This window comes from Otolemur garnettii, unplaced genomic scaffold (genome assembly GCF_000181295.1).
Source record: "Otolemur garnettii isolate 467f Iridium unplaced genomic scaffold, OtoGar3 scaffold00003, whole genome shotgun sequence".
NCBI lineage: Eukaryota > Metazoa > Chordata > Mammalia > Primates > Galagidae > Otolemur > Otolemur garnettii.
In genome coordinates this window covers 3,159,380-3,169,303 of record NW_003852398.1, presented here as the reverse complement: position 1 = coordinate 3,169,303, position 9,924 = coordinate 3,159,380, and the positions used below count along the sequence as shown (strand labels likewise).

The following is a 9,924-nucleotide window of genomic DNA, read 5'->3' as shown; positions in this document are numbered from 1 at the left end:
TATTGTCTCAGAAATCTCTCTCTCTTTTGTTCTCTCTCCCTCCCTCTCTCTCTTTTTTTGCTCCCAGCACACACACACACACACTCACACACACACTCATGCACACCAATTTCATTGCTCAACAATATATGTACAGTGTATGTTTTCTCCTGGCCTTTTATAATAACCAGCAGAGTGCATGCTCAGCACATGAGCAAAGTAGGGAGACAGAACGATTTATTGTGCAAACCAGAATACTTTTGATAGTAAAAGCGAATGCTTTTACAAAAGTCAAGACAGCTAGACTTCATCAAGTGTATCATAACCAGCACTGCAGTTGGGGATGAACAGCCAACAGCCATTTGAACCATAGCTGGGAGAAACTCACAGCAACAGTCCCGAACTCAGTGGATTTTAGGAGAGTGTAAGAGCAACCTCCAAAGATGCAGTAGTTCAGCCATTTGGAACCTTGTCCTCAAGCTAAAAAGAGTTTCTTTGAGCACAATCTCTTCTCATATCCACAATCACTTTTCAACAGATGGGTTATTATTCTCACATCAAAAATAAGGAAACAGGAACTTAGAAAGTGAATACAAAATATTCAAGATCCATAAATCTGGTGAAGCTAGGACTTCGCCCTCTCTGATTCCAAACACCAACCTGGAAGCCGAATCATGTCCTATGCTAGATGCAAACTTTGATTGCAACGATCACAGTTCTAATCCCGGCTCTGGTGTATATGGTGGTTGACCTGTATGATCACAGTGCAGTGGTGAGAGTGGTAGCTGAGGCCTGTGCAGCGGTTCCGTGTCCCTGCTTGGCACTCCTTGCATATGCCTCATTCATGCCTCACATTAACCCTGTCATGTACACGTTGTTAGGAACCACATTTTGCAAATGAGGGAAACAGTGTGAAAGAGGCTGGAAAAGTGCCCGTTGCACGGGAGATACACAGTCAATATTAGTTTCTCTTCTCTCCTGACCACAGACCATAAACACGTTTTATGTCTTGAACGATTCTGTTTCAGACTGCTGTTCTGGAACGTCTTAGAAAGTGATTCCTTCTCCTAATGAATGTGCCTACGTTCCCAGTTCCAATCCCAAATGCACAAGGATTGCTTGTTATGTGGTAGTTTGTGTGTGTGTGGCCACAATCCCTTCCACTTTCTCGAAACCATTTTGTCCCATGCAGTGGTTGTGGCCATGCATAAGAAACAGCAGGTGGTGCCAGATGACAGATGGTGTGGGAGCCCGTTCCCCAGTGGGAGGGGGCGCGAGCGAGCAGGCAGGCAGGCAGCTGCCAGGAGCTCTTCCCCGCTCGCTCCCGCCTCGCTCTCAGAAGCTCGGATCCAGACTCACGCGAGGCGCTGTCCTTTCAGCACTGCAAGCTCAGGCTGAGGAGGGAGGACTCCCAGCTGTCCTCCTCCTCTTCAAATTGGCTAGAATCTGCTCTGACCCCCAAGAGTGCAGCACAGTAAGTAGGCATTTGCTTTTGCTATAACCACTCCCCAATATCCTCCACCCCGTACCAGTCTTTTTGCCCTCATAGCAACCCTGTTTTGTCTAATAACGTTCCATCAGCAGGATTGATAAGAGAAATTCAGTTGTGCTAAGCTTTTAGGGGTGGGAAGGGAGCACTATTTGACTCCCAAGGGATCTGGAGACAAATAAATGTGATTTGTTTATTTAGTTGGCAATCTTGCAATATGGGGGCTGCTAACTTTCCATGGAACCAAAAAAAAAAAAAAAATGGCCCTTCGCTATTGAGGAAATGGAGGCATTCCATGGCTGAATAACAGAATCAGATTCAAGCCAGCCTTTTTGTTTTAGGAAATTGCATCTCCTGTACAATCTACATACGATGTAAAAGGGAACACATAGAGACATCAAATGTATTTATTGTGTTTTAGGGGTACTCCTGAATAAAAACCAATATAATAAAATAACAACCAGAATGATGAGGTGAAATTTATCATACTGCAGGGGGACCCTAAATGATAGGATTTCATTTTGCACTAAGAACAATCTTCTCACTGGGATTATGTGAATGCATTAGCTCTAGGGTCCTGGGTATTTGTTTTCAGCCTAGTATTTTTTGTGTGTGTAGGTATGGGATTTTCCTTGAGACCCCTAAATTTGAGGGCTGTTGGAGCCTGAGGGCAGGTGGCATATTCTGGTGATTAAAGAAGTTTTCATGAACAATGGGAATCATGTCAGGAAATATAGCAGGAGATGAATGACTGATCACCAGGTTGAGAGCCACCCCAGTGGAGCTGTTGAGGACAGTGCTGTTCTCTCTGTCGTCAGCTTTCTTCTTTCCCTGCCTCACCTCCTGTTGTAACCAGAATCCCACTGCTCGCCTTAGGTCTGGGAAGAAAGGCATAAGGATGGTGAAGCTGAACAGTAACCCCAGCGAGAAGGGAACCAAGCCGCCTTCAGTTGAGGATGGCTTCCAGACCGTCCCTCTCATCACGCCCTTGGAGGTTAATCACTTACAGCTGCCTGCTCCAGAAAAGGTAAAGCAGGCGCTCTTTCTTTCCTTGGTTACCCTCATCTCAGGAAATAAAGCAGCAAAAAATTCCACCCTCCAAGCCCTTTCACTCCCTCACCCACCAAATAGGCTCCCGTTCTTGTAAAATGTAGTTATTCTTTCCAGTGATAAGACGTCTCTTGTGCTATTTCAGATTTATGGTAAGTGTTATTCATTTCTTTGGTACATATCTACATACAGAGGCAAGAAAATTAATCTTCCCTTGTTAAAGTTTTATCACAGCAGATGAATGCTAATAAGCTTCTAGATGGTGAAAGAGAAAATCCGTCTTGATTATTTTGGGGAGGTGTTTCAATAATTGACTGGTGTAGATGTGAGGACAGAGAATTGGATTCACTCCAACAAGCATTCAATTCGCACCTGCTAAGACTCTATCCCTATACTAGGAGTTGGCTACAAAAAGAAAAATTACAAAATCTGTTTCCAGTATCCCGTATTAACATAATGCATCCTGATACCTGCTATCCCTGAGCATGACAAAGATTATGAGAGTGCATGGGTGGGAGCAATTCAGTTCTGTCGGGGTGGGGAGGGGATGAAGGAGGGCCCCAGGGAGGGCTTGGGGTTGGGACTGGAGGACAGGTTAGGTAAGCTGCAGAGGAGAACATTTGAATTGGGCTTCTAAAGGTGAGTAAAACCTTGCAGGTAGATCATGGAAGGAAAAGGCATTTTTAATGCAAAAGGTACACGTGTGCAAAGCATGGAGTGCTTTGGGGGGACAGCATGACTGCAGGAGAGTGTCTTTGGGGGAGGCGTGGCTGGAAATGAGTGACTGGCTGATGGCACATCTCCTGACATGGGAGTAGTCCATGAAGAATGGAGGTGGGCAGTCTCACAAAGGTGGGGTGTTTGGGGCTATGGACATAAGGACACAGATGGGGGAAACGGTATCATTTCAGATCCACCTGGAGCATTATTATGTGAGCTTTTGCACGTTATAAGGGAGAGATTTGGAGGCCAGTGATGGAGTTTCCTGGCTGAAGAATGAACAATGGATCATTCCATCTGTTTGATTCTCTCATTGGCACCTGCAGGAGGGCATTGTGTGTTTTAACCAATTGGCTCCATCCAATCAACAGAAGAGAAGCCAAAGCTAGATAAAGGGCTTGGCTGGGGGCTGAGTAATTTGTTTTGAAAGTGCAGAGGTTGTTGATATGAGAATGTGGAGGGATGGGGTAGCAGAAATGGAGAATTCTTGTGTCATCCTGAGAAACCGATGAAGTCTTTAAAAATAAATTCTGAATAGGCAATTAGCACTAACGAAATGATTGGGAGTAGTATTAACTGAGTGCCTGCTACATGTATCTCAGAGGTTCTTGGTTTTGGACTGCATGTAAGTTAGAATCCTATGGGATTCTTTAAAAACTCCTGCTTTCTAGACTATACCCCGGGACAATTCTATCAGTGAGTGTAGGGGTGAGACCCAGGCATCAGTATTAACAAGATCTCTCCAGGTGACTCTTGTGTGCAGCCCAAGTTGAGTTGTTTTAGATGTATATTACCCCTGGAAATCAGGGATCACGCATTCACATTTACAGATGGAAATTTGCTGAGTTATCCAAACTCACAGGAAGAGTAAGTGGAAATGCTGGAATTGGAACCCCAGTATAAGTGGAAGCTAAAGAGGAGAACGGAGAATATTCTCTGAAGGGGTTGTGAGTCCAACAGCCATAGCCTCGCAGATCTATACATCTGTCCCTGAGAGGTGTGCAAGGAAAAGCCACCTCTCTCCCAAACTTCCATACACCTGTAGGTCCTCCAGAAATTACTGTGGCCTCTGTCTCCCCTTCCTCTCCCCGCCCACCCCAAGGACTTTAGTTTTTTTCTTGAGAGAGGAGACCAATCTGATAGCTGAGTACCCAGTTCAGATTTCCCAAAACACTATCTCAAAACCTGAGGGATAAATGCCTTATCTCTCGGGGCGGACCTGCACTCACAAGGCGGAACCAATGTATCCTGAAAGATGCAGTGGGTCCCAGTGTGAACACAGATCCCTTCAGGGGCACATCAAAGGCTCTCTCTGATGCTCATGACAAAGCCTTTCACCAGGTGGACCTCAGTTTCCTCCTCTGTGAAGTGGGGAGAATCACGCCTGCCTCATGATGGTCAGAACAATGTTAGATGTGGCCTCATACATAAAGTGGGTGCACAAAAATAGCTATAAAAGAATAATAGTTCCATTTTTGAGTGGTTCCTGAAGATACATGTGAACACACACACACACACACACACACACACACTTTTCTTTCATTCTCTCACTAGTTAATAGGTCCCAATAAGGAAATTGTTACTTGGATCCAATTTTTAAAAAAACTCAGACACTGAGCAAGTAAAGTAACTTCCCAAAGAAATTAGCTAGTAAAGCATCCTGGGTATAGAACCCAGGCAGTGTTGTTCTAGAACCTTCTATCTCAGCAGAAACAAGGAGAGAGCTTGCCTGGGAGTCCCCAGACATGGTCTCTAGCTTAGGCTCAGTCTCTGACCCCTAGTGTGACTTGATTTTCTTTCCTTGGGTCTCTGCCTTCTCTGAGTGGGGAATTGTGTTAGCAGTTTTCTGTGCTAATATTTAATTATATGATTATTACAAGAGCAAACATCTTTTTCCCCCCGGATGTTAGAACAGATGTGTTAAAAGTAAATTCCACTCAAGAAACCAAAGGTCCTCTAAGTGCTTCGGAGTATGTGACAGTTACCAGTGTGGACTCTGAAGCTACATCTTCAGGGGGCTCAACTGCAGCTGGGCTCAAATCCCTGCTTCAACTTTTACCAGCCTGCTTTGGTTGAGGATTTGGGGCAAGTTTCTTAAGCTGCCTCAGCCTCTGTCTTCTCTTGTGTGAAATGGGGGTGGTAATTTTGGGACTCACCTCTCAAGAGGAGGTGAAGGGAGCCCTGACACAGTCACCAGCCCTGTGATTGGGTTCCAGTCAGACAGAGAGTATGAGACACTGAGAGTGTCATCAGAAAGAAGTATGTTTGACCCCAGGGTTACATCATGGTTTCCCTTTTTGAAAATGTGACATGCAGAGTGTTCTTGCTACTTAATGCTGCAAATCTTCTTCAGGGTCATTCATACTAAATACTCTTCAGTAGTATGGGATCTGAAAATCAGGAGGCATTTTGAGGGCTCAGTGGAGGGGGTGGGCGTGTCTGAAGTGCTTGCTCTGGGCTCGGGAAGGGGCTGTGCTGGGCATTCATGTGTGTTATTACAGTTAGTCATTTCAACAGCCTTGCCAGGCAGATTTTAGTGCACCCATTTCACTGATGATGAAACTGAGGCATAGAGTGGAGTGTCCTGCCCAAGCCTCACAGATAAAGAGTGAAAGGGCTGGAGTTGGAACCCCAGTGTACCCAGTGCCATTATTTTCTCTTTGCACTGCCCTGGGAGGGTGCTCCCTAAAACTCTACAGCATTTCCTGTATGGATGTAGCTGCCCCCGCCCCATTCTCCTCCAGGCAGGCTCCTGGACTTGCAGAGGGGTCTGGGTGGGTCCTAGAGAGAACACAATAGCCTCCTATGCCCTGCACCTCACCCAGAGCTGCAGAGGTCGGCATCTGCCTCAGGTGGTCTCCTGCCCCTTGTCCCTCTGGCTCTGCTGTCTCCTCTGTGCTGCTCCTGAGCTTCCCCAGGGCTGGGACCAGAAGCCCTTTCCTGTCCCTCATCCCCACATGGTAGCAGCCCCAAATCCTCCCCTTGCCATTCCAGGCCCTTCATTATCTGGCCCCCGGCTTCTGTCCATTCTGCTCTCACGCTGGGCCTCATGCACCAGCCGGCCAGCCCCACCCAAGGCAGCAGTTCTCAATGAGGTGACTGTGCCTCCCAGGAGGACATCCAGCATTGTCCAGAGACATTTTGATTGTCACAACTGGAGGGAGGAGTCTACTGGTATCTTATGAGGCCAGGAATGCTACTAAATACCCAACAGAGCATAGGACAGCATCACCCCTGTCCCCATAGAATTATCCTGCCCCAAATGCCAACAGTGCAGAGGTTGAGAGGCCCTGCTCTAGAATTCCCCACATTCTCCAGGGTGTTCTGTGCCTCCTCCTCCTGAACAGGCCATTCCTCCTGCCCAGCAGGCCCTCCTCATCCCTCCGCTTGTCTGATAAGCCAATACTCGTCTTCCTAGACCTCGTTCTGCCAGCAGCTGTCCTGGACACCTTCCCTGACCACCCCTGAATATGGCAGTGGTTGTGCTTACCACACTGATGGTTATTCATTCTCATGCCCTCCTTCCTCCCTCCTTCACCCATTCCCCCACTCATCCAATCTGTTGGATACCGTCTATGCACCAGGCACTGTGCTGGTATGAATACACAGCCAGGAAGCATGGCCACTGCCTTTGTGGAGCTTCCAGTCCAGTGGGGAAGAGGGACTTCAAACAGGCTATCAAACAAGTGAAAGTGTACAGACACACGTTGAGAGAAGAGCTATCAAGGGAAGAACGAGGTGCTGTAATGTAAAGAAAGATAAAATTTAAGAGGACCTAATTATGATGGGATGATGGCCAGGAAGCAGCCTTGCCCATCCTGGGGGTGGGTTGTTGAGGAAAGCAGGGAGCAGAGGGCAGGCCCAGAGGAGGACAGAGGAACCAGCAGGCCCTGGGTTGGCTGCTACAAGCTGGGGATGCAGAGACTTAGGAGATGAGGCAGGGTGGGCACCAGTTCATGTGGGGCTGGTGTCTTTTCGGGGAAGAGGTTTTAAGTAGGAGAGAAACAGGGTCAGAGTTGGATTTTGGAAGATGGCTCTGGCTGCTGTGGGCATCCTAGGGACAAGGGACAGGCTCAGCCTCATGCTTGGTCTTCTGGGCCCCTCTGCCTTTTTCTCATGTCAGTCCTCCATGCAGCACCAGAGTAGTTTCCCCTCAAGTCGGGACAACTAGGTGTCCGGCAGCATCCCCACCATGAATGGTGGAGGAAAAATGTAAAGGTATAAGACCAGTGTGAAGGAAGAAAGCGGGGGTGGGACGGGGCAGTGGCAGCAGGAATGGGGAGGTAGGCGGTAGCGGATGTGGAGCCAGGCAGCCTGGGAGGAGAATTTGCTCTCTGCACTATTTGTCCCCTAGGACCAAGGTCCCAGCTCTGCACTACCCTGGTAGCATTAGGCCTGGCACACTGTGGGCAGTGAGGAATCCTGGCTGAATGATGCCTCCTTTCTCTGGCTTAACTTGAAATGGGGCTCAATTTCTCCACTTGACAGGTGGGGAAATCGACTTGGATCTGAGCAGTTGGGTGGCCATGGGAGTGAGCTCTTGAGAAGCTGGAACGTAAATCTGGAGACATCAAATGCCTTTGGGGCCTTTCTGCCTTTGGTTTATTGAAGTAACCACAATAACCCAGATGTCCCCTCAATCTCTTTGCGAGGTTGCTACTGTCCTGTCTCAGAGAGTGGAATGCTGGCCTAGGACGTGCCAGAGGGAAGCAGTGCAGCGAGGTTAGCTTGCAGGTGTGCTGGGATACTCCAGTTACCGGGTGCAGGTCAGGTGTTCAGAGACATGTCAGCAACTGTGTGGCAGGTCCGCAGAAAGCAAACCTCAGGCAGACACACCTGCCCCAGCAAAGCCCCAGGTGCAGTGTCCTCTGCTGCTGGGCTCTGGGCGAACACTCCTTTCCTTTCTGTTGACTATGATGTCTTCATGCATCCCGAGGGAGGGCAGCTCTCCTGTTGTGGGAGGAAAGGACAGCAAGCACTTAGAGAACCATGATGGATGTTTGGAGTGCCTCAACTTCCATGTGGTTGACCATGTGCACCTTGTCATTCAGAAGACATGGGTTCAAATCTCAGCTAAGCGATTTACTTACTGTGTGATTTTAGCAAATTGCTTAGCCTCTGTCGGCTTCATGTTTTGTTCAACTTTAAAATAGGCCTGATACTTACCTAACAGGATTACTGTGAAGGAAACAATGGGGGCAGTTGTCTAATGGGCCTAAATCAGTGCATGGCACACAGAGGGCTCTCACTGGGACCGTTGCCTTTTTTTCTCTGAACATCCAGAATATGTCTCTTGAAGAGGATAGGTTTGGAAGAAGATTGGCACATGCCTGGAAGGATGGGGTTTCAAGGGTGGGTGTGGAGGTTTGGAGTTTGAAGGGGAGACCTGGGAGGAGATTGGGCAAATGCCCCCCACTCCTGTGACTGAGGCTGTGCCTTTTTTGGCCTCTCCCTGGGCTTCCTCTAGGGTTTCTTTTTCTCCCCATCACACAGAATCAGCCTTGCCCCAGGGAGCAGTAGAAATGTACATCTCGGCAGGTTCCAGGCCCTGCAGCCCCTGGGAGTCAGAGGCGCTCAAGAGGCAGATTATAAATCATCTCAAATTGGGGCAAAGGCTCTGGCTAGGCAGTTCCAGAAAATAGATAGAAAATGAGCCATAACCATTTAAAAATATTCTCTGTAATTTAAAAACATAATTTTAAACAAAATAAAAATGTTTTACCTGTCAGATAGGCAGAAAAATAAATTTGATAATGCCTTGTGTTGATAACTCTGGGGACAAACCTGTCCTCTGTTCACTCTTGCGGGTTACATAACACAATGTAGCGTGCGATGTTTCTCAGAGGCTATTTTGATATTGTCTAGAAAACGTAAACTGTAGATACCATTTGACTGGTATGCTTCCGACTGGTGGGAGGTTACCCTGTGCGTGTGTATTTTGAAGCATGTGAAGGCCTGTCTGTATTTAAAAGAACTGAGAACAGCTTGGACTGTTCCAAGAGAAGGGCTGGATTAGACCGGCTCTGGTGGGTGGACCGGGGCTAAGCAATTATTATGAGAATGAGGCTGATCGACCTGTGCTATTGCTCCATAAAAACAACTCTAAAGAGAGTGCTATGGAACCATCCCATTTGTGGAAAAAGGCATGTGTACATTTTATTCTTATAATTCAGAAAACAGTTTTGGAAGGACACACAGAAACTGTTAAATGTTTGGGAAGTAGGGATAGAGGTGGGTAGGGCCTGTTTGAAGAGTTTTATTCTATAATTTTCATCTTTTTTAATACATGAGCATGTATCAAATTTTCTATTTAAAAAAATCACTCTCATTTCACAGATGGTGAAACAGTCTCAAGATACCTGATGTAACTTACTCTCTTTCACACATAGAGAAATCACCATGGTACAATCCAGTGTCCCTGCATGTACAGTGTGGTGATACAGTGGCACAGCTTGTATTCAGATCCTAACTCCACTACCTACTTGCTGTGTGACCCTGGGCACATTTATTAACTACTCTGATCCTCTGTTTCCTTATGTCAGTAACATCTTCCTCTAAGAATTTTCAGGATGAAAAGAGAAAAATATATGTCAAATGTTTATCACAGTGCTCAGCATATAGTAAATGCTTATTGGGAAGCTTTTATTGTTATTGTTGCTGTTATTAACATTATTATCATTATTATT

The 9,924-nt window shown here is 46.8% G+C and overlaps 1 protein-coding gene across 3 annotated transcripts in view; it reads left to right on the top strand.

The window, feature by feature from the left end:
- The first annotated feature begins 1,219 nt into the window (after positions 1-1,219).
- Positions 1,220-9,924, top strand: part of NSG2 (neuronal vesicle trafficking associated 2) — a 57,047-nt gene continuing 48,342 nt past the window's right edge. Inside the window, exons 1-2 of one of the 3 annotated variants that reach the window (XM_003781928.3) lie at positions 1,220-1,453; positions 2,345-2,495. In XM_003781928.3, the coding sequence (XP_003781976.1) occupies positions 2,367-2,495 (129 nt within the window). In that variant the 5' untranslated portion in view covers positions 1,220-1,453; positions 2,345-2,366. Of the gene's footprint in view, positions 1,458-2,286; positions 2,496-9,924 lie in introns of all 3 variants that reach the window. The other 2 variants (XM_023515179.1, XM_023515177.1) reach the window with 2 other exon arrangements.